Below are 27,941 nucleotides of genomic sequence, written 5' to 3'. Positions count from 1 at the left end.
TATGATCAATGACATTTTAATAAAAAGGCCAATAATAATAAGACAAAACACAACTTAGCTTGGTAAATTGTTTATATATACTGTATCTTTTTTATCTTTGCAAATACAGCATACAAAAAAACACATATGGTAACATTTCAAAACATTAAAGCGAGTCTGAGCCATTAAGACATGTAGTGAGAACGTTCATCTACAATTTTACAAATTAAAAACAACAACAGCAACAACAACGAGACACTCATCCTTCCTCTCCCGACATTTCATCACTCACGCTATAGGCTGCCCTCCGCTCCCGATCCAAATTCACAGTTGGCCGTAATACTGATTCTTTTAATGGTGCTTGTCACTTTATTCAAAAATATTGAACACTTAATGCAGTATTTAAAAGGAAAAAAAATGGATACATTTGTATTTACATAAGCTTATCGAATGAGTTTCAAATACACTGTATATATATTTTTTTATATATATATTTCTTTATATTTATAAATGCTTACTTCTCAAGGTATCTTCCCAAATCCAGACGCACTCCAACAGAATCCCAATCCGAATTAGAATCAGACTCAAAATCGGAATTCAAAATAGTCTGTTTATTCGTTTGCTCGTTGCTCCACAATCCATCATCCCCATAACAGGGTTTTCACAGGCGAGTGGAACCGCGTGTATGAGCACGCATGCGTTACATTTTGAGCCAAAATAACACGCGTGTCTTGGCATCTTGTACAAAAAGTGACTCTCTAAACCAGAGGGGGTCAAACTCAGTTCCTGGTGGGCCACAGTTTAGTTCCAACCTGCTCCAACACACATCCCTGCAGCCTGAAGGACTGGTGCGTTTAATCGGCCTATCGGTAAGCCCCGCCCCCCTTAGTTACTGTTGCTAACTCGGAAAAACAATCAGAGTTGCTAACTGTCATTCAATGACAGCTGTCAGTGTGAAAACCTTGTCCCAAGATGTTTTTGATACATTTTGGACTCAGAAGGACCACTCATGTGGGACTTAAATATGCCATTGAGGGATATATAAAAGATTTTAAAATAAATATGGTGGGGTAACAAGATTAATTTGGAAGCGAAGGTTTACAGGTCACATCATTGGATTAATACACAGCTTAATCCAAAGCAGACATTTTGCTCTGTCTTGTTTGGGTTTAAGAAATGGAATAAAATATATTACGTTGCCCATCCTCTCAGGATACCTGGAATCAGTGTTACACGTACCCCAGGCCCATCGGTATACCATTTTTGTAGCATAAACACCATCAAACCAATGAGAGCTTCGGCTCTTCAAACGTTTCTCTATGGCGCTGAAACCTAAAGATGTCCGAGTTCCGGTCTCTGTGCAACTGATACTCAACTGCCATTGGCTCATCAGCGTTCGAGGGGAGGGGCTTACCGATAGGTCAATTAAGGTTGAAGCTAAACTCTGCAGAGATGTGGCCCTCAAGGAACTGAGTTTGACACCCCTGCTCTAAACCATTATACAGCTCCCAAATTACCTGCAAATACAAATGTATATTTAAAAAAAAAAAATCTAAAATAATAAATCAAACAAGGCTTTTAGTACCAGTACATATATAGCGCTTGCAGCACAAGAGACATCATACATTCAGCATGGGGGTAAGAGACAGGCACTCTATGGACAGCTATGCTTTTGGGGTCCTTCCTCTCCCAGCGCAAACATCCACACAACTCTCTCCAAACCCATCGGAAAGACGTCCCGAAACCCTGTATGCAAACAGAGGCCCGATACCAAGAGTTTCTGTTCATGAGCAAAATGTTGTCCATCGTTAATAGCAGTGAGATGTTTGACGCGCCGCTCACACAGAATTAATTTTCAAAACAAGCAACTTTCTGTTGGTCAGCGTTGTGATTCTCGTGACCAACTCGAACATGAGCAAAATCTTCATGGGGAATCTTTTCGCCCTCACACGAAACTCCCGATCACAGATTCCTACAGGAATAACTGGATTTCGCTCGCAAAATTAGCAGAGCAACAGTAAAGGCCCGTTCACACCAAGGACGACAACTATGACGTTCCAAAACTCATTCTAGTCCACACCACAACTATAATGATAACGGCACAGAGAAACGTTATCACTTCCAGAACGATTCTTTCCAGCTAATGAGCGAGATTAAAAACATTCACAGCCAATCAGAATCCATCCTGCTTTATAGAGCTCGAGCATTTAAAGCGGCAGACACTTCTCAACGAAAAACGTAAAACTTTTTGTGCGTTTTGGCCGGTCTTTTACACGACATCGACGTTTTGTGTGCCTGAAAACGCGGGTTTCAAAGTGCAAGTTTTTGAAAACAGTCTCCGTGTAAACAACAAAAACGCAAGACATGCGTAAACCACATCTTAAAACACATGCGTATTACGTGTTCAGTCTATAGTGTTTCATCGCCATCTAATGGCCTGGAAGCAGAATACAGGTTTTTTTAATTCGTTTTCGCGGATCCGTGTGAATGGGGATCGTTTTGACAACGGTGTCGTCTGTACGTGGAAAACCTCTGCATATCGTTGTCGTGTAAACGCACCCTTAGAATGATATTGTGCGCTGGTGTACACACTAATATAGTTATCGTTCTTGGTGTGAATGGGCCTTAAATGCGACCGCACCTATAGACCTGCAAGCGAACATACCGAACGTCTCGCTTTCAACATCTCATTTAACACACGCGCTAGTATTTTCTGTTCGAGAACACAAACACACTAAACTACACCGGAGAGACAAGCACACTTGGCTTCTAGAAGCTTTTTGTAGCAGAGAACCTGTTCCATAGTTATTCAAAGGCTCATGAGCTGCAGACAGACAAACCCTAGATCACACACACAATGACTTTTGGTATCTTAAAAAACTAAATAAATCGATGCGTGGTCCCTATCATTACTATGGCCCGATAAAGGTAAAGGAATGCCCTTGGCTGGCTGCCTGCCATAAATATCAAAATTATACAATTTTACTCTCAACTTCGCAGAGGAAACACATCTCTGCATTATCTAAAAAAAATGACATAAAAGATTTCCGCACACACATCAGGAATTCCCAGGTCCCCAAACAAAAGGTGGACAGGCCCAAGGTTTCGATTGGCTAAACGAAAGGAGAATAACAGATGCAAGTTCTTGCCACTTCTCTCGCGCCATATCAAACCCAGCAGCTTTCGAGTGGGAGTGTGACCGTCTTAAAGTTCTTCGTAATGATGTTGACGCTCAGATGCTTTTGTAAAATGGGCATGTCTGTCTGGCAGCCGAAATCGAAAAAAAAGACAGACTAGTTTCTTGGTTTGTGGTTTGAATTTTGTTGTCACCGTTTCCATTCTCTTTTTTGTTGAGGTTTTGTTTTGTTATTTTTCTGAATATTCTATTATGGCACAAAGACATAAAGAGCGCATTCACACTTGCGCTCCCTCGCCTCCCGTTCCCAACCCCTCCCCCACCTCCCTCCCCTCGACCCCTAGGCCTTCTCTCAGCCATCGTCGGGTGTGCTCAACTCCTCGGGGAACTCGTCGGACGAGCCGCTCTTGTGGATGCGTCCGTCGCTGCGCATGCTGTGGAAGGTTTTCTTAAAGGCTTCCATCATGGAGTGGGCCAGTTTTTTAGCCTCTAGTTTGTTCTCGCACTCCACGGCGTGGCAGTCCATCTGGAACGTCAGATCGTCGTTGATTTGCCGGTAGATCCACGCGAACACGTTGGGGCTGGTGTCGTGATCCGCCGTGCAGTACGCGATGCGGGCCACCTGGAAGGTGTCCATGGCAACCGTGGCCTCGCCTCGCCCGTCCTGGTGATGCAGTCGTACCTGGAAGGGACGGATTTCCAGGATGGCGCTGCTGGAGGTGATGGAGTCGTCGTGAGTGACAGATGTCCGCTTTGTGTCGCATAATCCCATCACAGCCGACTCCGTGCAGCCCGACAGGAAGTGAGTGCCGGAAATCGTCACCTTGCCAAGGTAGTTCACCTGGTAAAAGCAGAAAAAGTGAAAAGATGAATTGTGTACGGATTCATGCAAATGCCCATATGTAAAATGAAAGACTCAAATAAATATAAATGCTTATTTGTTTGAATAAAATATTCTGAAACATATTGGCATTAATTATTACTGAATATGTATATATTTTTTGCCCTACTCCATTTACTGTTCGTTTGTATTATGCTAATTTTTTTTTACTAGTATTCCATTTCTCATTTATATAATTTATTCTCTTATTATTTATTCAAAAGGATATCAAGTAGTGAAGTGTCAAGTTTTAGTAAAAATATTACTAACATTTGCAACACTAAGATGTGGAAAGTGGACATTTCATCGCCACGATAAAATAAATAAAACACACTAATGTTTAAAAGTTTGGGGTCAGTGAGATTTTTTATCATTTCTGCTCACTAAAGCTGCATTTATTTAATTAGATTTACAGTAAAAGGAAGCAGTAATATTGTGAAATATTATTAGAGTTTATAATAACTTTTATATTTGATTTTTAAAAAAGTAATTTAATTATGTGATGCAAAGCTGAATTCTGAAATCATTCTAATATGCTGAATTGCTGCTCAAGAAACATTTCTTATTATGTTACTTGATGGTTCACCCCTTCACGTGTTCTTAAATCATAAAACGTACGAAACCAACAAGAATACATAAAAGTACATTTCCACGGATTTGCCTTTTTAGAGGTTTTTCATCACATTCTTATATGTCATTGGCCCAGAGTTGTTGTTTGCAAATCAGTTAGAAAGTAAAATGAGTAGTTGAGAATACCTGTTCTTGTGTTTGAATGTGTGTGCTTTTGGCAAGAGTTTGGGAAGAAAATGTGAAACTACAGAAAAAAAAACAAAAAAAAAAAACTTTGTCTGGCTGTGTGTTTTCCTCTTCCAGACATTCTGTTTAGTCTGCAACCACAAGGTCTAATTCTGGCCAGCGCCTCTCCTTCCCATTGCTTTAACCTTCTTTAGAGAATGCAATTAAACAAAATAGTTTGTATTGCTTAACAGACTGAACAAACCTTGAAGACAAGCAATGGTACAAACATCTGTGCTGTACTAGGAGAATCTCATACCAGACCGACTGAAGAATGCAAAGTCATTCCTCTTATGAACACGACTCTAATATAGTCCGTCTCTCTCCAGATGCGTTTGGTTTTTCTTAATCTCATTCTTTCTCTTGTGTCTGAAACAGAAAGATGAGGCCTTGCTGCGAGCCGGGAGAGGAAATGCCAGTAATAGCTCTTCTCTTCTGAAAACGATTTACATCAGAGAGAGAGAGAGAGAGAGATAGAGAGAGAGAGAGGATGAGTGTTCTCTTCTGGATGAAGTGTTGGAAAACATTAGACCTGAAAGAAGACCCTCACTACACTATGACTAACAGATGAGAGTGTGTGTGTGTGTGTGTGTGTGTGTGTGTGTGTGTGTGTGTGTGTGTGTGTGTGTGTGTGTGTGTGTGTTTCCCAATACCTGATGGATAACATTAAGCCTTATTATCCAAAATGAACACAATTACCACAACAAGAACAACTGTGCAAGTACTGTTGGTTAAAAATAAAATAAAAGTACACTACTGTTCAAAAGTTGATATATATATATATAAATATTTCTATTTCAAATAAATGCTGTTTTTTTGTTTGTTTTTTTACTTTCTATTCGTCAAAGAATCCTGTAAAAAAGTGTCAGTTTCCAGAAAAATATTAAGCAGCAAAAAACTGTTTTAAACATTGATAATAATCAGAAATGTTTCTTGAGCAGCAAATCAGCATATGATTTCTGAAGGATCATGTGACACTGAAGAGTTCAGCTTTGCATCAAAGGAAAACATTACAATACAAATTTTTACAGTATTTTTGATCAAATAAATGCAGACATGGTAAGAATACTAGACTTCTTACACATTTTTTTTCTTTAAATCTTACCGACCCCAAATGTTTGAACGGTAGTGTGTATTAACAAATTTAATCAATGTATCAAAATTTTAGCCCAAAAAAATTTAAATAAAATAAAATGGCTGACCGAGAAAATTCTCCAGAAATATCGTTTTAAAAATATGAACTGAAACTGCACTTTTAACAGACTAGATCAACTTTAAAAGAAGGAGAGCAAGTTTAGAGCAAATATGTTTTGACTAAACAAAAAACTTCTTTGGAATAACCACCAGCACAGATTATTTGTTCAGAATAACACCAGGAAGTTGGATTTCTCATAAAAAAAAAAAAAAAGTATATATATATATATATATATATATATATATATATATATATATATATATATATATATATATATAAAGATTAAATCCAAAATAATAATAAAAGGGGTGTTCTTTTAAAAACTATAATAATCCTGATCCTCACTCTTTCGTCAAGTCATTCTTTATGTCTGTTCCTGGGTGGGACTGTCTGTGTGTGTGTGTGTGTGTGTGTGTGTGTGTGTGTGTGTGTGTGTGTGTGTGTGTGTGTGTGTGTGTGTGTGTGAACTCCTCAGGTGGAAACTGTGAGAAATCCTCAAACACTGAAGCAGATTGATGCTTCTCAGTCACCACAGAGTCTAGACAGCAACAGAGCGCTCATTCATCTCTCCGTCCTCTTTCCTCCGCAGGCGACCGAGAGCTTTCCAACAATATAGCAGCTCTTCCAGATGTCTGATGCCCAGCTCTCAAAGTACCAAATATTGCGCAATTCATTAATCGGACATCAGGACAGTAATAATATGCAAATGCGGTGGCCTATGAAACACACTTGTGAATTGTAAATCAACAAAATATCATATCAGTGGGTTTGCATGAACAGTTGAGCCACACGCACACACACCTACACAAAGTACAAGGAGAAACAATGTTGTTTGTTGAACACTGTTATGCAACATGTGGCCACAGTTACTCACTATGTGTGTGATTCACTTGTTTACTATTTTATACCAAGGGCCGGGTGTTATAGCTAGAAATAACAATTTCTTCAGCCTTTTGATAAAATATTATTGATGTTAATGCATTTACTGCGAAAAATTTATTTTTATTCCAGAAGAATCATATTTTATTGAGATATTTTAAATGGTTTATTATTTGACAAAACTCATTCTTAAATTCCCAACATGTTATTTTGCCTTGTCCAATGGTGTGACCATCTGAGTGACATTCTTTACCCTTAAACAAGTTAAATACAATCAATGAATAAAAAAGTATTATTTAAATACTTGTTAAATACTTAAAAACGAGTGAATTTAAAATAACATGTATAATTTTTTTCTTTTTTAAACTTGATTGTAGGAAAGTAGAACACTCTTTGGGAAACACAACGGCAACATAAAAAGTGCATAATTACATATTTAAATACATTGCCCAGCCCTACTTTATAGAGACCAATTAAATATCAATAAATACATGAAAATCAGTCACAAAACAACACAATTTTCCAGTACACATTCTTAAAACCCTGGCGTGTGATTCATGCGTCCAGCAGGGGGCAGCGCATCAAACGACAACTGCTGTTCAAGACTCTTCATGCATAATTCAGAAAAAAAAAAGGAATTCTTCACCAGCTCGGCATTCTAGAGCGGGATGTTAATGTTCTGCCTGATTCCAGAATGAGAGGCGCATGTGTCCCCTGACGCAGCTGTACGATGAGGGCATGTGCACACACACACACGTGTGTATGTGAAAGAGTGCGTTTGTGTGCTTAAGCCAGAGAAAGTTTGTTCTGAGGGGAAGTGTTGACTATATTTGGTCTGTGTGTGCATGTGTGTGTGTGTGTGTGTGTGTGACTATGTTTGTTAACAGAAGGTGTGCGTGTGTAAACAGCACACAGAACAGACTTTGTAAACACTGAATGAATCTTTCACCTCTGACTCCATAATGAAGGCTTTCACAAACATACAGGACTAACACACGCAGAAATATACTCTTACCAAACACACATTCTCACAAAAAAGCATGTAAATGTCGATTCGCTAGTACAAACACAAACACTCATGCTATGAGTCACCCTCTCTTAGTGTTGCTACATGCTGAAGTCCAGACACATTCTCCACACACACACACACACGTACGTGAACGCAGATGCTAATAGCTACACAAGCTCAATTTCGTGCGTCATTGCTTTTCGAAATTTGTCAGAACTCAAAAAATAATGCGTGTTGCATTCTCAGAGTTGCATAAACGTCTTTTACAGTCAGTTTCCTCTGTCATGACACAGCAACAATCGCAACAGAATCTTGTTGTGAAACTCAGCCGTTACAGAAATAATCGAGCCCGATCTAAAGTAGTGGCTGACCGATTGATCGGTTTTGCCGATAACCGATTTCTGGAACCGTCGGTTATTGGCAAAAATCCATACCGATAGTTTTTCCGGGTTGCGTTCGTTGCTGGAGCGGCTGAGCAAGGTGCGCTGTCATTATACAGTGCGAGAAAACAAAGAAGGGCATATGGCATTAGAACAACACCAGGGTGGGTAAATAATGACTTCATTTTAATTTTAGGTGAACTATCCCTTTAAGGACAGGAACAAAAAAAGGGTTTAATCCAGAGTTATTATACTTAACTAAAACCATTAAAAAAAACACTGTTACTAAAATAATTAAATCAAATAAACTACATCGAAATATTAAAGAAATAATAATAATAAAAATGACAAAAACACCCAACAAAGTTACTAAAACTAATTAAAATTAAAGTGAAGTTTTTTTTTATAAAAACTAATTCAAATTGTATAAAAAATATATATATAATAGTATCTCAATGATACTAATATAACACTGGTTTAAACAGAGCAGACATTTCATGTATGCCTAGAGAGAAGCAAGCACACACACACACACACACACACACTGAGCGGAGCCGATCGCCATGGAAACAGCATATAGACTAGCTTTGTTGAGTTGTTACATAATCAAAGGGCCTCAAAGGATGATTAGGTCGTTCTTTCTGTCCGTCTTTCTATCACTAACTCTCTCGAACAGCTCCTCTCCTGCAAGAACACGTGGTCTGTTAGATCATCGGACTGCACATCGGTTAAAACGGCTCTTGCCATTTCAAGAAAAATGCGAATCATTATAAAACCGGTCTACACCCAAAACTGTAGACACGCTTGTGGTCGAGTGTGTGCGAGTGAGTTTGGGGTAGGCCAGATGCTTTATATTCTCTGAGGTCCATGTTAAAATACACAGATGAAAATATGTGAAATTTTTCAACTGAGTGCAAATATGTGCCCACAGTTATTCCTTTAATGTTAGAAATGTGGCATAAATTATGCCGGGACCTACAGCGTTTTAAGACAAAGAAAGAAAGAGAAACGCTAGTGAGGTGGAAGGAGCATGACAAAGACATAGACAGACAGAGAGGAGATGCTCTGTGTTTGTCTTAGCCAGCATTTTGCCATGAATGGATGCTGAGGTATCCATGGCAACAACACCGCAGCTTCTTTAGTAGGCCGACATCCATGAGAGATTTTCTATATTTTTAGCTTATGTATTATTCGGCTGTTCTTCCTTTCAATACATGCGTGTGTGACTCTACAATATTCTACAAGGACAGATGGACCAACATGAAAGTGTCCAAATGCATCAAGCAGCGTGTCATATGCACGCTATTAGTGACACTGAATGGAATTTTTTAAATATTGTTTTCCAAACTGGTTTCCTGGTCAGACTAACAGACCGACCGACCCGGCCAAACTCACACCATTACTTTCATTATTTTCACAGATATATCTTTGTGTTGGCCTTTGTGGAGCATCTCTTTTACATTTAAAAATCAGGTCAATTACATGATACTCATTTTTCTGTCCAGATCTATACATTTATTTAATATAAAAAAAATATATAAAAAAAGAATGTATGCATTAAAAATGTATACATTTTTATCTTTTTGGAGGGCAAAAAGTAAAAAATGTCAGGATGATACAACTATTCTAATATCATAATGAAGAAGAATGAATAAGAAAACTCATTAAATGTATGACACTTATGTATGAATCTTATTAAATAGTTTGGCATATTTTTTTGGGGGGGGGGGGGGGGGGGGGGGACTGCTTGACTACCCATTAAAATGTTAAAACTGTTTGTCTGCCAAGTAAAAAGCAATGAATAAGATCACATGTATTCACATGCATTCAAGGTGTAAGTAGGGGTGGGCGATCTGGCGATTGTATATCGTGATCGATTTTGAAGATGTCCACGATCTACTTTTCAAGCGAATCGAAGAGATCGTGATTTTTTATGTCCTCGTAATAATGTTAACATACAGCAATGCCTACTAGATAGCTGGACTGACCCAATTATATCATGTGTCTTTCATGCGTGGTGACGCATTTGACAAACAATTCAACAGCAGTAGGGCTGAGCGAGGAATCAAATTTTTCGATTTTGACTTCCAACGATTATGAAAACGTGATAATCAAGATAAAATTATCATTACGCCGCATGCTGTACCTTTCCTTTAAAGCGGTGTGCTTTCGCCCCTCCTTAAAAGCCTAAACTTAGCGACCAAATCAGTCAAATTATGTAACGTGACATAATTGGTCTTAAAACCTAATGCAAATACTTGCTGCTGTCTGTCATTAATGTTAAACAAAAGACAAATACAAAATCACTCACTACTCTTGACTGAATAACTTTAGTCGTTTTAAAAAGAATCGATGTATATTTAATTCATACTATGCAGTGTTTTAAAGAATATACCCGTCAACATCCCGGGTTTAATGACCATTTTAACAACTGACTGTTTAATGCAATACTGTGTTTGGCATCTGTCAACAGGCTTGTTCCAGTCTGGATATTCTCAATAGTACATCTCAAAATTGGGAAGATCGCCATTCATATCGGTTTGTTATAAGATAGTGATATGTAATTTTGGTAAGATCATCCACCCCTAGGCGTAAGGTAAAAAAAAAAAAACCTTTATTAGCTTTTTCTTGGTTGGTGATGGTGCACCACATGACATTAAATTCAAACTTTTTTTCAAAACCACATGAAACCAACATGAATACATTTCTAAGAATATGTACATGTGTTTTAAACAAGATTTTTTTTAAAGATGTGTCCTTTTCTTTATCACAGGATACTCTTATTTGTCACTGAGCATTAATCATTATTTGGGAGTGAATGAAAGCAACTGGCTTTCAGCAGAAGTTGGAGGGACCATTCTTTAATTCAGATGGTTAGAAAATGCTTCAAAATCTACTCTTTGAATCTCAGATATCAGCAGGTCCTGTACCTTATATCCTGTGTGTGCGCGGTTCTTGTTATGAGGAGTGGTGGAACACAGCTCGATGGCTTCGGGTTCATGAAAGATCACCGTAGGCAGCGGGTCCTTCCGGAGCGTCAGCACGTTGAGTTTGGTCTTAAGCATTGTCTGTAAATGCTGAAAAACAGAACAGCTCAGTTTAGGCCACAGTTTGGACATTGTTTAACAAATACAGCTTCACAGGTGCCTCTGTTTAAACTTGTAAAACGCCACTTCCACAACCTGGACGGATGAATGAACTGTTTGTGCATAACATCCAACATACTCCATAAAGTTTATGGCACACTTGTGTGATATTACACAGACGTCTGTCTCTTTCAGACCACTGTAAGAGTAAGAGTATTTATTTTTAATAAATACAATGTGTGACAGCTCTGTGTGTTTCTATCCAAAGTAGCGGATTTAATGTGCGCAAAATTGGATTATGACATAAAACATTTGCGAATATAGCACAGTTTCCATTCCATGTGTTCAAGAGAATAAATTAGTCACTTCCTGGGAAATTGGTGCAAAATACCTGTAATAAAAATAAAAGTTGCTGGAATCGTGGAAGCCACTGTGTCATCATATATGACTACAAACCAACATTTGAAATGCTGTGCAATGAGATTGGTCAGATGGTTAATCCAGTTATCCAATAACATCATCTGTTGAGGCAAAGTCACGTGATTTTTTTTTTTGTGCATCGAGGGATTCTTATTCATTTTTATTCTGTAAATGTGTTTTCATTGTAGTTTATGCGCATTTATTCTTATAAAAAATAAAAAAATCAAATTATACGACTGAGTGCATTTTTTGAATTTATAGGCAACTTGGGGTTTTCATCCAACATTTTTTCATGCGAATTCTAAATTCCAAATCTATTGATTCACTAAAAATAACCAGTTCAAAAGAGTCATTTGTTCCCGAATCACACTTAATTTAAACATGGTAAAATGTGTTAAATGGAGAGTACTACAAAACAAAGATTTATGGGGCAGGGTGTAGAACTTGGTGAATGACGGGCGTTCAGATTCATCTGAGTCTGAGTCATAGTCATAGGTGATAGAAGATTTTGAAGGGAGAGAAGAAAGTGGAGGAATATAGAATAAGGGAAAGAGGGTGAACTGAGTGAGAGACAGAGGAACTGAGTGAGCGACAGAAGCCACATGTATAAATGCACGCTGAGCCCAGAATCAGCACTTTACAACTTTCTGAGAGAAAGAAACATTCCTGTGGTCTGAGGATAAAAGAATAAAGAGAGAGGCAGAGAGAGAGAGAAAAAAACAGAGAGAGAGAAAGAAAGAAAGAAAGAAAGGTCTGTTCAGGGGAGGGCGAGATGTTGAAATAAATCTGGAATTTTATTCATAATATTTTCACTGTGTTTAATTTTTATTCTCAGTCAGGAAGTCAAAAAACCCTTCAGAGACTGTAGGAACCTGATCTATTTACAGCTTATTCAACAGAAGACTGGCGGGATGGACGTCCTCCATGAAAAACTGCATGTGTTTATGTGTTTAAATGCTCTGTCATTGTCATGTCCTTGCTCCTTGTCCTTGCATGTACCAAATCATTTCCGTAAAGTCAAAATAAAATGCATCTTCTAAAACACTGATAACTCAAACTTTTTGTTCTGTCGACCTTAAACTTGCCTTCCTGAAATAAGAGATTGTTTTCCAAACTTTACCTCCTACAGAGCGAAGGGTTCCTCTCTAGAGAGAGAGAGTTTCTGAGAAAGAGGGGGACATTCTCAGACTTACATCCTCATTTCAGGAAGGCACATTTTCTCCATGTTCTTGGACACTGGAAGCTCATTTCTGTAACTTATTAAGCAAGTTTTAAGTGACCAGAACCACAGTTTCTCTTCTGTTTGTGGTGGCCAGCAAAAACAAGAGCTCACAAAACATCTCTGTTTTTCAGATGTTGCATGTAACAAGAACAATGCGACACATCAAAACTAGAAAGCTCCCATTTCATTTATCAGTCATATTTGATATATAATGTTGTGATGCTTAAATTCACTTTCTGTGTTTAAAACTATGGAACGTTTACACGGCAATTATGTGCTAAACGGGAATGTTTTTTCTTTGTGTTTTCGCGAACACACACCAATGTTATCAAAACTATCCTTGTTCATACGGATCCACAAAAAAATATAAAAAATGCTGCAGTATGCATGCCAGGCCAGTAGTTGGCGATGTCACTTTGTAAAAAAAGTAAACTGAACATGTTATAAGCATGCGCCAGACATCACTATTTTCAGAAATTTGTTTTGTAGTTTACAACTTTATCGTTTCCAAAAGTTCGTGTTTTCAGGTCCACAAAATGACGTGGTCGTGTAAATGAACGGCCAAAACAGAGTTTTTAGTTAAAGCGTAACTCTCGCCAAAATGCAACCTAGGGTCTTTTTGTGAATCTACCCGAGGCGAGCTTTCATTTAAAAGCATGATTAGGATGGAAACGCCACTTTTAAGATTTACCATATTTTCGTTTTCGGTCAAATTGCCTTTTGAATGGGAGTGCTTGGGCCACAACTTTGATAGCATCATAATCGCTATTTTTGAAACACTAAGGCGGCTCGACACAACTAACTCTCATTAGAGTATTAGTAGACTGTTTGCTTAATATCGGCTAACTCTTTATTTTGCTGACTATAAGTAACTTTGCAACTACATGCCAACTTATTCTTCTAACCCAAACCCTAACCTATCAGTCAACTACTGGCTACTAATTTTCTGATGAGAGTTAGTTAACATGTAATTGCAAAGCTACTTATAGTTAGCAGAATGTCAAAAGTGGACCATCAAAATAAAGTGTGAACTTATTGTGTACCGTTACACCCCTATATGTACTGTTGAGCTCTTTTTTAAATTTCTCATGTTTTCCAGAGTTTCTTGTTCATTAATGAACGTTTTTTTTAGATATACGGTCAACAGACTGTGTTTCTATCTCTCACAGCCTAATCTTCATTCACGTTAAAAATGGCTTCTACGCTTACTAGGGTCTATGTCCTCCATCTCCCAGCACACCAAAATGCTGTCGCTAGACTTATTTTGAACCTCCAAAATGTTTCTTCTTACATTATCTCTCTGCTGAGGTCTTCACAATGCCTGCCAATTTCTTCTGCAGTTCGATTCAAAACACTGTTCTTGGCCCAATCTGCTACCAATGAGCTTCACTTAATGACTTCCACACCTGAACCACTGATGCCCTGAGTTTGTTGTCTCCAAACAATCTTTAGTGTCTCATATTCAGCACAATGCCACCCTGACAGTGAATTAAGCTAGTGGTTCCCAAACATGTTCCTGCCCAAAAGTACCTAATCACACATAACTGATTGTTCTCATCAGTTCATTAGTAGTGACTTGACTACAAGTCGATATCCAAAATGTGTACTGCTGTGGTGCCTCTGGGAACAGGGCTGGCAATCACTGAATTTCACACTTGCTTTATCACTGGGTCCGAATCCAAGCTTGATTCCATTATTTGGCACATTTGCGTCATCAACTCGAGTGCCAACGTGTATTAGTGCCAAATGGACCGATGTCCACAAGGGGACCGAGGTGTGTCCAACAACAAATTATCTAGTATGATAAAAGTTTGCCCAAATCTTGAAGTAAAAGTAAGTAAAACTTAATGTTAATAAAAACAACAAAAAAGTATTTTCAACTCAATTAAAAAACAGAGCAAATAAAAATATATTCTACAGTGGAAAAAACAATACCGTTTAACTTTACATTGGTAAATTTGTCGAATAAGTCGAATAAGTAGCAGTTACCAGTCATAATAAAAAAAAAGTTACTTTCGTAGACTAAGTATCTGTTAAGAATGTAAATGTAGATAAGATGGAATCTAATCTACTTCTGTGAGGTCTACGTCAAACAAACATACACAAATTCAAATACACTAAATTACGCAGTGTTTGTGTGTGCGTTCAATAAAGGTGGGTGAATTAACTTATCAGATTTGAACTAAATGGCTGAGTAGTGAAGCATGTGTAAATGTGTGTGCCCTGCCTGTTGCGTGTGTGGGTGAGGGACGGACCTAGCTATGTCAGTGTTTAACACATTATACGCCTGTTTGTGGGTCTGTCTTGCAATGATGGGTTTAACAAGACCAGGAGTGTCTCTGGTCATTCATATATCACTCACACAGAGAGACAGAAAGAGAAAAACATGGAGTGAGTTAGAGAGGCAGCGAGACAATGGAAACGGTTCAGGCAGATCTCTGGCGGCTATCAGCTTGATTACATCTGACAAGCCTCATATTTCATACACACACAAATAGCTGACTTCTGGCGATCTTCCTCAGCAATTTGGACTCAAAAATATAGGTCAGAATCACATAAACAGAGTCTTTTCCCTTAAAGGAATATTTTGAGTTAAATGCAACAGTCTGCCAATATCTGCAACAATTCAAAACACTGTTCTGCCGCCAAAAGCCTTGACTTAATGACTTCCACAACTGAACTACAAAGCAATGAGTTTGCCGTCTCCACTCATCTTCAGGGACATTTGTAGCCATCCTGACAATGATTTAGCCAATGGTTTCAAACTTTAACTGTTTGGCCGAAACTTGTTTTTGAAAATTTCCCCCTGTAAGTTTCAATGATCATCTAGTCACTCACTACATATATAAAAGTATTTGAACTCTTTCCATGTTTTCACTGTCATACGGTAGGGGGCGCCATGACACATCTTCTGAAAGAGTACAGAATCTCCAGATCAAAAGACACGTGAAGAAGAAGCAGAAACAAACGATAGCATAAGCAAATCCATATGTAAAATATCGCGATCATCAGCATTAAACAGCATATAAATCAAAACTGCCTAACGTTACCGAATGAAATGTCGACCCAGGATGAGCTTTAGGACTGTGAAGCTTTGGGGGGTGTTGATGGACTCGATCTACTCCGTCTGCGTTTTGATCATCGTTCTGAATCCGATCCAGACATAGTCTTTGACAAAAACGTGATTTTCTCTGCTTTTTGCTCAAAATGTTGCTTTTTTTAAATGAAACATACCCCATTCAAGAGTTGATCAAAAAGAATGCATGAAGCTAAAATAAAACGGGTTATTTATTGCATGTTCAGACACTCAAACAATAAAATATTCTGTGGGTCATGAAACTTTTGTGAAAATGATAAAAAATGCTGGCACTGGCAGGCAACTTTTTTCAAAAAAGTTTATATTGGCCTTATTAGTCTAAAAATATATTTTTTTAACAAAAAATGTGTCTGCATCCTGTTTAATTCTAAGCGTAATCTAGCTATTTTTTCACGTTAATGTGTCTGATCATATTAGTTGACTTGTTTCGGTAACCCACGACCAGCTGATTTAAAAAATACTGAATGTGCAAAGCTGCACTACTACTTTCACACTGTATTATTTGGTCTTGGTATTCTTGTGGTGCCAGCAGCCAATCAGCATTGTCATTTTCCTGCAGCTCAGTGATTCGAAGAATGCCAGTTGCTCTCCAAAGGCGATTTATTGGCCCATTTAAAAGCCGACTTTCACACAAAGATGGTATACGCCAATGGTAGGTTGCTAAGAATGAGAGTGTGTCCAGACAAAGCTCGTAAGTTCCAGTGTGGGTGCATATAACTTTATGAGGGTCTGTGTTGGGTTTCACATGGACCTGCCAGGGCCAAGTCAGGACAGACACGTAGGAGGTCCCATGCTGCCATTGGTTGATGCCACAGGATACAATAGACCGTCAAAAATGGCGTGGGAAGATGCCAATGGCAGCGGAAAACCTCAAAGGCAATGCTGGCCCCTCCCACCTTCCTAAAAACACCAATCAATGTCAAGCAGCATTGACGCAAAGAGACCACTCAAACACTCTCAAACAAACCACTCTCTCTCTCTCTCTCTCGCACACACACTAATAAAATATACATTGGTTAAATGGGCTCCACACATACCCCAGCATAAGCTCTCTGTGAACCCTGTAGGACAGTCCTGCCAGACACTATTGAGAAGCTAATATCCTAAACTCACTCAACACACACACAGAAACCAAATGATATTCTTGGAAACTCTGCATTGTAACAGAATAAGGCCATATTGTGCTGCAGTTCACTCAATTAATCCTTTAAAGAACACCCAAAAACACATACTTCATTCAAATGCCAAACCCAAATCTCTCCTCTCCATGCGAACAAACTACAGAAAGACTGAAGGTTTTTTTTTTTTTTTTACTTTGAGGGTGGGTTCACTTCAGTTCACTTATAATGATGACAAACACTGGAACAAGGTGGGATGGAAATTTCTACAAGCAATTGTGTAACGGGACAGACAGGGAACTAGCAACTAACAGGGGCGTCTTTTCCGGATAGACCTGAATGTTTTAGTAAATTAACTCTTTTATTTATGAGTCAAAAATCAAGGTAGCTCTGACAAGCTGAGACTGGACTGCACCCGCATGCTCCACCCATTAAAAATGAACTGAATATTTATTTGAGAACGCAAAGGGACTCAATTCTTTGAGATTTTGAACTCAACTTTAGTAGTAATATTACAAGTCCTGAAAAAAATAACTATTTGTATTTGTAATTAGCTTTGCAATTTGATTTAGAGCTAAGCCCTGGATGTCTAGTGATGCCCTCAGCAGATGTGAACCCAAATGTCACGGGACATGAAATATTAAACCTATATGTTGCTTTCAATAAATGGATCAAATCTGGAAATATTGCTGCATTTGTCTAGTGATCTGTCTTAACAAAGACAGAAGTGCATCACACTTTAGAGTTTAGAGGAATTTAGAGGGAAATGAAATTTAAGTGTTAACAGAAAATAATGATGACTAAGTAGGAAGGGAAAGAAGAACTTCTTGCATCTGTTGGAACAAATATGACATTTCATTTATGGAAAAAAATAAATCAGTGTTTGCATAATTTGCAATGTTGGCATAATTTGCAATATGGACATTATTTATGCTGTTTTGGGCATTGCAACATGATTATAATTCTGGCTTACGCAACCAAATAATATCTAAAATAATAGTTCACCAACAACAAATGGAAATTCTGTCAACGTTTCCTCGCCCGCATGTCGTGTTCAGCTAAATGACTCACTGAAATGAGCCAGTCTCACGGGTTAACATCTCACTGGAGCTGAAGTTTATAACTCAATAACAGCTTGGATTTTAAGGGATAGTTCATAATTTACTCTGCTGAACACAAAAGAAGATATTTTGAAGAATATGGGTAGCCAGACAGTTCATGGGCTCCATTGACTTCCATAGTATAAAAAAAAAAAAAAAAAAATTTTTAAAGTCAATGGGACCCTGGTCCTGTTTGGTTACCCATATTCATGCAGCCCCAGGTTTGGACTTTGGAAACACTTGAGTGGGAGAAAATGATGACAGAATTTAAATTTCAGACCTTTAAGTCTGTTCCTCATTCAAAGCAATCATATGACTTAAAAAAAACTTTGACTATAACACAACAAGTCAAACCAATCACTTAAATGGTGTTTCTGCAACATTTTTGAAGCTTGACAGCTTGAGTTGCATGGAAAACAGCTTTCAGATTTTCTCTTTTTGTGTTCTGCAGAAAGAAAAAAATATTAAGTCATGTGGGTTTGAAACGACATGAGGGGGAGTAGGCTAAATTTGTCTTTTTTTTTAGGAGTGGAATCATCTTTCAGTTGTTATGACTGCAAAATGATCATCCGGATTATAAAGGACGAAGGATTATAAACTCAAAATCGAGGAACATAAACACAGAATACACCAGACCGGTTCCAGATCACAGAAAGGGAGAGAAGAGAATGAGACTGAGCATCGCCATCAACCCAGCGATGCCCGTTACCATGGAAACGCCACAAAGAGAGAGCCTGCTGGTAGTCATGGTAACCATGCAGCGGACACTGAGAGTGCTTCACTGCGTTTTGAGAAAAGTGCGTTGGGAAGGAATCGGTGTACTCGAGAATTAGTGTCTTATTTATTTGCATTGTCTGAAAAATCAATGAAATCCCTTCGTTAACTGCAACATCAGCCCACTGCCAGGCACTAGGGCGGCACTGGTATAACTGTACTGGGTCGTCTTTGGGATCACTGATGGGAAAGTACTGAGAAATCACAGTGAAGCCCACAGAGAAACCCTGATGCCCTGATCTATGGTGCTAAGAATGTGTGTTTGTGCAACACCGAGATTACACCGGTCAGAACGTTCTGTATTATTTTAGACAGCAATTTAGGAGTGATCTGAAGTATGCGTTGGTCTCAAAACCTCAAAAAATATCTTTTTCACTCAAGCCCTCAAGTTGACGGAGTTTAACTTGTATTGAATCCAGAATATTCTGGACTCAATACAATTTAAGATAAATTCACATGGGGGATATTTATTTACCACAAACATTTATTTAGACTCATTGCTCCTTTTCTTAAAAAAATTATATTAATGAATAAGGATAAAGTGATGTACTTATAATTGAGGTGAATGGAGCCAATCAACAAACATTATACAGCCACAAGACATAAACAACATAACGAGTTTAGTGTGTGTGTGGGGGGGGGGGGGGGATCACTTACTAACCATTTAATGTTATAGCTAATTTTACAACTTTGTCATCGCAACGGAACACCTAAACCAATCATAAAAATGGCAAGAACTTTACAGCACAAATAAAACACAAATGTTAACAGAGGAACTATGTACAGTATGTGCATAATCATGCATGGAAGTGCATTCATAAAGGTGTAAGTTTCACGTTTCTGCTTCCACCAAAAGTCGATTTTTTTTTTATGTGATAGTCAACATTACACCACAAATACTGTCAGTTGAGCTTAAAGGGATAGTTCACCCAAACATTACTCAGCCTCATGTCGTTCCAAACCCGTAAGACTTTCGTTCATCTTCGGAACACAAATGAAGATCTTTTTGATGAAATCTGAGAGTTTTCGGTCCCTCTATTGACAGCTACGCAACTGACACTGTTCAAAAAGTCCATAAAGAGATTGTAGAACTAATCCATATGAATTTAGACCACGTTTTCTGAATAGTCTTGATCGCTTTATATGATGAACAGATTGAATTTAGGCTTTTATTCAGATCTATCTTCATTTGTGTTCCAAAGATGAACGAAATTCTTATGGGTTTGGAACAACATGAGGGTGAATAATTAATGACAGAATTTTCATTTTTGGGTGAACTAACCCTTTATCTTTTATTAAACCCAGAATATTCCTTTTATAAACATTTCACAGTTTTCAGAATACTAAACCACACACATCCAAGTGAGAACATGCTCTGTCTTATTTCAAAATGAAGAAAGTGTGAAAACACCAGTATAAGCTGGTCTGCACAAAGTCACTGAACCACAAGGGTCAACTAAAAAACAACTGGATCTTGAGGCTGGTTCTTGAAAGATCTAAAAGAGTGGGGTTTACGCTGGGTGGGGTGCTGTGAGAGGACAAAACTCTTAATGCTAATGTATTCTTCAACTATGGCCAAGATAATCGCTGGTTATACTTTGGCTATTGTAAGATATGAGATCCTATTGTTACATCATGAGATCTGATTGCAGTGTTTGATGGTATAATCCCATCGGATTCAAATCTTCTTAATGTAATGCTCTTAAGACATCCCATGGAATACACTGAATCCTACTAAAGCCAGTTTTATATGAGATTATAAAAGAGTTCACCCCTGATCCACAAACATTCAGACATCATATTAGCTGTCTTTAAATGTCCACTATGTAACTTTTGGCCCTCTCTAGCAGTTATAAAACAAAACTGTATGCATTTTGCAGAACAACATTGTTTTGGTTGTGCTTCTGCTCTGTGACTGTGCAGATTAATGTGTTTCGCGGCACCTGTGAACACATGGAAATCCAAATCTGAGCATGTAAGTGCAATATTTTATACTGATGTTTCGACTAATTGGAAACACTGATAGTTTTAAATTAATGGTGTTAGAAAAGTTGTTATTTAATCAAGCTCCAAAAACGGCTCATTTGGATGTTGAGTGACGTGATTTTGTGACATCACTCAGGCAAATACATTTACATAAGACTGCCTCCAGAGCAAGACATCGACGAATAGTTACACATCATTGCAGCGTAGGCCCCGCCCACTGGCATTCAGTCGCTGTCTACAATGGATGTGTGTTGCGTCAAAAGCTAATGTAACCATTATAATCACTGACTCGGTCTACACTGGATACAGTATACAGATGTGTGTTCAGTTTCTGACATATCCACACACTTGAGTCTGTCGACAACTGGACAAATGGAAGAGTGAAAGAACCTTCAACAGTGTAATGGAGAGTTCGCAAAGAAACTTTTGTTGACAGATGAAGCAGCCAACTGCACTGAATCTGACAGCAGCTGCATCACAAACCGTTTCATAACGCTTTGTCTGTAAATGACAGTTTTATATGGATAATGTTTTCAAAACACTTTCTTACGTGCAATAGCGAGTGGCTGTTGATTAGTGGTCGACCGATATATCGTCAAGGCCGATATATCGGCCGATATTTGCCATTTTTTTAAATATCGGCATCAGCCGTTACGTTTTTCTGATAGGCCGATGTGTTAGAAGCAGGACTTTTATTTTGACGGCGCTCCAGACTTTTATTTTGACGGGCGGCGCTGAGAACACCAGCGCCTGAGAAGAGAACGGCAGCGCCTGATCACACAGCGCTCACTCACATTCTCCGTCTTCATTAGTTTACGATTCTGTCAGTCATATCTAATACTTTGTTAGACAGAACTGGTAAACAAAGAAAGTAAATGGTATGTGAAAAAGTAAAGCGTTGCTTTTGTATTATTTGTAACAGAAAAGGCAAACAATCAGGATAAAATACTTTCTCATTTACCGTCAACATTCAGCAAATGCGCATCTACATCATTTAAACAAATATCTGAATATCTAATAAACATTTCATTTCACAAACCTTGCAGATTTAATCGAATCCAGCTGTGATATATTGTGAAGTGTGCATTTGTAGCCTGATAAACGCGTTACTGCGAGTGACGGTCGGTCCGTGCGAAGTGAGTGAATGCGAACAGAAGATCAGCTTCACAGGAAACGCGATCGAAAAACTAAACTACGAAAAACTAAAATATACTGTGCTATATCCAGTTACATCCACTGTGTCATATTCATATCGTTTTCACTGTGTGCTGTATGTAAAATCAGCGTTACCTTGTCTTTATTTGAAAAAATATGATTACTAGTGCGCGCGAAATTACCAGAATACTGAGTGCCCTGTTACAGTGTTTACTTCCTTTTTATTCACATATTCATATATTTTTAAACAATTACTTTATTTGTGAAAAATACTGTAATAGGATTGCAGATTCAAGAAGTTGCCATCTAAAGTATAAGCATGTTTATTTTAAGGATTTGTTTTGTAATTTAGTTATAATTTAAGGTATATATATACTGTATATATAAGATATCGAAATCGGCCATCAAAAAAAACAATATCGGTCGACCACTTCTGTTGATACTGTTTCCTATGCAATGACGTTAGCCAATCATAACAGTAGCACTTTACTGACAAACCTTAAATGAGCCGCCCCTTAAAAAACTGAACATTTCAGACAGAGAATGAGGGTTAAAAAATAATCTTTTTTCCACATTTGTTTGTAAAAAAAAAAAAATTATATATATATATATATATATATATATATATATATATATATATATATATATATATATAATATAAAGATATATAATTGAACCTCAAGGAACATTTTTTAATCATTAACAAAAAAAATTGTCATGACCTCTTTAATTTGAAGTACATGAACATAGCCTGACCCTTTCAACTGTACAGTATGAAAGCATTAGAAACGGCCCCTTGCATGCGATTTATTTATGGCGATAATGGTGTCCACTGACAGCACTGAGCATATTCCTGAAATAGTCGCCATGTTTGAAGTTTTAACAGAGATTAACTCAAAACAGGGACTTGAATGGATTTAGGTCATGGATCGTGGTCTAATAAGGAACAGGCTGGTTTAAATCATGTGAAAAGTCAGTGAAATACCACAATAAATGATTTTGTTTATAACTGACAACCATTCTGACTAACAAATTTAGCCTAAGCTTATGAAATACAGATATAATCTACTTGATTGGTTCAGGAAGGAAAACTTTCAATGTTGAACCCCCTTTTGCACAGAACTGTGGTAGATTAATAAAAACTTGATGTCGTTAGATGGTTTTAAATCGTTTATAGTGGTTCAATACAACCATTTTGCCACGTATAACAGCAAGTTTTGTAGATTCAAAAGAGTTTACTATGGTATTTAATCAGTGTCGCCATGCCAAACTCTGTGAGGAAAGATTGTGCAAGTTCATCTGGCATAGTCTGTCCCGCTCCACATCTGGATAATATTACAAACAGTGGAGACGTGAAGCCCAGCACCCCAGGAGATACAAATACTTGACATGAACTTTTCTTTTTTATTTAAAGGAGATTTACAGGTAACTGCTGGACTTCTAACTGGATGAACCCGAATGCTTGGAGAAATGTGGTTAAATATTATGCACAAGAACTGGATGCCAGTGTCGCTCACCTGCACGGCTACACTGCAAAAAAAACCAAGACGCACAGCTTGTCACCAGATGTGCTGCATGCATAAACCCGGTCCTGAAACAGCGAGATGGAACGGTTCTGAACGCAAGCATCTTGAACTCTTTTACTTGACACGCCGACTTAAAAACCTGCGCTAATCGCCATACAATGTTAAACGATAACCAAAGTCCATCTCATGCCTACTTCACGATTCCCACACCTTTTATACCAATTTCCATGACTTTTCCATGGAGTTTAAAGTCGTTTTTGATTAGTGGATAAGGATTAACCCATGGAATGATATTTAGTTTAAGCCTGTATCTGTGTTCTGGAAAATGGTAGGTTTCTCGCTGGTCCATGGTTATTAGCTAGTTCAAGCTGGTCATTAGCAGGCTGACCAGCTCCCATGCTTCAAAGACCATCTTAAACACTTTGAGCTGGTAACACCAGCTGGTAACTAGTTTGTTGCTGAGCTAAAGACCGGTTAATGACCAGTGTGGACCAGCTAGAAACCAGCTACCATGTTTCAACACAGCACACATCTTAAACTGGAAAAAAGGCTTAAAACAGACTTAAGGCCTGTTCACATCAAGGAAGATATAGCCTAGGTAAAGATTTAGTTTTAAAGATTGTTTGAAATTTCAAAGAATAGCAGATTGCTCAACAACACAACTAAAAAGATAACAGCACAGGGGACCAATATCATAGGAATCACTTACAATGATTTTTTCAATCAGAATCCATCCTGCTTTAAAGAGCTCAGGTATTTAAAGCGGCAGACGAAGTAACTGCAGAGCGTGCTTATAATAAATAAAATGATATGTGTTGTGTGTTGGTGTGGATGCTAATATAGTTATTGTTCATAGTGTGAATGGGCCTTAAAGAGATGGTTCACTCAAAAATGAAGATTCTGTAATTTACTCACCCTCAAGTTGTTCCAAACCTGTATGAATTTCTTTCTTCTGCTGAACACAATAGAATATATTTGGAAGAATATGGAACCAAACAGTTGATGGGCCCCATTGACTTCCATTGTAGGAAAAAACAATACTATGAAAGTCAATGGGGCCCATCAACTGTTTATTCCTTATTTTGCGTTCAGCAGTAGAAAGAAATTCATACAGGTTTGGAAAAAGTTTAGGGTGAGTGAATGATGATTTTTGGGAGAACTATCCCTTTAAGCTGATTTGCTGGTTTTATAGGTGTTAAAGGAACTTTAAGCTGGAAGACCAGCAGAACACCAGCTTGAAACACCCAGGATGGAAGACCAGCTTAAACCAGCTTTGTCTTTTCAGCAGGGAAAATGTAATTGTCTGGACTTTACATGACTTTTACACATTTTAATAATTTCTACATCTCCAGGCCTGGAAATCACAATTTTAAAACTCCAGTGACCAGTTACATAAACTGCCTCTAGTATTACAAGCAACTCATTGATTATTTTCTTTAAGACTTTTTTTTAAAAGTCTGTTACATAAAAAGATAGATTGGTCTAATTTGAATCCCAAAAGTTAGACAGATTAGTTGGTCACACACAGTATTCACATAGTGGCTGTGTTTATGCAACTGGCCCCTGGTCTTCCATGATCACGGGGCCCCTGGTGTTTAAAAACGAGCAAACGCACCGGAAGAACGAGTCCTGTGTGAACGCATCCTGAGGAATCTCAGAAGTACAGCGAGTTCCAGCACAACAAAGCCATTTCATAGACTGCAAACACACTCACCAATGTTATGAAATGGCCTTGGGTCTGCAACGGCATGATCATGGTTCAGAAAGAACTGTTAAAACTCAGTTTTGTGACCAGGCTCCCAGCAGCAGTCCAGAACCTCTGAGCTTCAGAGGAAAAGTTGAAGAGCCACACAGCGCCAGTGTAACATTTTATCTGGATAAATGGAGGCTGGATGAGGTTTGCTGGATGAGAAGCTCGTGTGCCCATTGGTTGGCCTGCACGCCGTGGCTCCAAAATGAACGACCGATATCAAAAGCGTTTCTTACAGTAATGAGACGTCCAGTCTTACCTGCAGTCGTTCCGACGCGGGCTGCCACATTTTCGTAGATGATACGCTCGATTGTCAGGCTGGAAACACGGATAGTCCAGCTATAACATCTGCTCGCTGGCGGCGCTTTCTCACTCCTTCTGTCTCCTCCAGCTATCCCGAGGAAAGAAATACAGATACAGTGAATTCCAACGGTGCACAAGAAGGAAACTCCGCCTGCGAAAACACGCACAGGCTCTTTTCTTTCTTTCTTTCTCTCCCCCTTTTTCTCGGTTCCTCTGTGTCCTCCGCCCCCTCTCTCGACTGCTGTTGTTCTCAGACTGTGACCGGCAGAGGGCGTTAAAGTCACCATGAAATCAAACTTGATATTTTTTATGGAATATTGCAGTAGGCTACTTATTTAAAAAAATAGCAATGCACATATATTTTTTTAATTCATGTGTCCTCGTAATCTTTAATCAAAATAACTTCCCCTCCATCTTGTATAGCATCTTCTCTTCTCTTCTCTGGTGATGACGTGTTTACCGGCGCGAGGGCGGGACAGCCTGTCACTCACATGAGATCCACCAATAGCTAATCACAACGATCCAATCAATTGCGATGGACAAATCAAGTCCCGCCTAACCATTTTTATTGTGCGAGAAACCGTTTTACTGAGATATAGTCACAATAGAGTACAAAAGACTATCCCAATTTCCATTTAATGCCGTCTTTTCATTTCAGTCCACAAAAGTTATCACAATGAGCATTTCTAGCATTTCATCAAAGCATGTCCGTATTTATTTTAATTTTTTTTTAAATCTTATTATTGGAGGATCAAGGATGTTACATTTTACAGGAAGTGAAACAGTTCTCCGGTTTCATTTTATCTTAAACAACTAAAACCTTGTACAAACTCCCCAAAAAAGAAAAGAAAACATTGCTTAGAACAATGATTTAACATCCTGAACAATGATTTAAGAAGAAGAGCTTTGTGATATGAAATATGTAAAAATATACATATAGCCTATTGCTTTTATTTGTAAAGTTTGCATTTACAGCATATATTTATTCAAGATTCAACCAATTATGAGATGCAATTCATAACAATGGAAAAGGCCAAATTACTAATGTTGTAAAATATACTATATTTTTGAATTACATATAAAGATTTAGCCTCAACCTGACATTTATGAAGAATGACCAAAAAAAAATCCAGAAATGCTTTATTATATAGCCTGTCTTCATGGATCACAGTGTTCACTTGTTTTTCCCAACAGCTATAGCAAAATTATATTTACATTTTTGTTAGGGGAAAAATATACATATATTTTTATTTATGTATTATTGATGTCACTGCTAGAAAAGTCAAGCATTTATGACCTTACGACAACTATAGTCCCAGTCTCACCTCACCAACATGAAAAGTTTAATTTATGATTTTATGATTTGGTATAACTGAAATTTATTACAAGGTACAAGTTTTCAAACCAGATGTCGACTGAATGAAGGGGTGTGATTCAGTGACTCAAAGAGAAGCGGTGTGGTGAAATCAGACCTTCTGAAACCCTCATGATGTCACAGGTCAGAGATTGACCCAACCTGTCTATAAACGGTGTGTTAAATTGGGATTTGGGATTTACAAGCAGTTAAACCACCATATCTGCTTCACACCCACAGTAGCCCACACATTTGGGAGGCAGAGAGAATATTTAAAAGTGCAAGTTAGATTTTGGTCTTGGAGATTATACTATAGGCTAAGTATAGATGCAGAAGCATATTTTACAAGCATACACACATATTTTTACCCATGCATAATTTATTCCACAGTCAAAAAATTACAATGTGAATACTTAATACTTTTCATATTTTAGTGGTAATACTTTTTTTAACTCTGCATCCTTTTATGTGTGTTTATTTTTCTGTTAATGCCATAAGTTAACATGCATTAATGTACGTTACTGGATGCAATATTTTCTATACTGTATGTAGCTGAACAAAGGCATTCATCTCTGTTCTGAACCAGAAACTGCTTATAGTAGTCATCCACATACAGAGAGGTCAAATAAACACTTGAGGGGGTTCAAAGGGGACCTTAGTCTTTCTCCGAGGTCAAAGCCATCAAAAGTGTGTTTTCTTCCCTGCAGCGAGTGACTTCTGAGTGGTCATCGTGCACCATTCTTACAGATGTTTACTTTCAGAACATCTGGAGCCCACACAAGGTCAGTGAAGGGTTG

General features: G+C 38.1%; 1 protein-coding gene across 1 annotated transcript; it reads right to left on the bottom strand.

Annotated features, from left to right (window-relative positions):
- On the bottom strand, nucleotides 1-26,042 carry pid1 (phosphotyrosine interaction domain containing 1). Its single transcript, XM_084409071.1, has 3 exons — nucleotides 25,747-26,042; nucleotides 11,184-11,330; nucleotides 1-3,956 (listed from the first exon to the last, which is right to left on the bottom strand). The coding sequence occupies exons 1-3, from the start codon at nucleotides 25,774-25,776 to the stop codon at nucleotides 3,468-3,470; spliced, it is 666 nt and encodes a 221-aa protein (XP_084265197.1). The 5' UTR covers nucleotides 25,777-26,042; the 3' UTR covers nucleotides 1-3,467.
- Nucleotides 26,043-27,941: the final 1,899 nt, after the last annotated feature.

The sequence above is a fragment of the Rutilus rutilus genome (assembly GCF_951802725.1).
Source record: "Rutilus rutilus genome assembly, chromosome: 5".
NCBI lineage: Eukaryota > Metazoa > Chordata > Actinopteri > Cypriniformes > Leuciscidae > Rutilus > Rutilus rutilus.
Note: the sequence above shows the minus strand (reverse complement) of the source record. Positions and strands in the feature narration are given on the sequence as shown.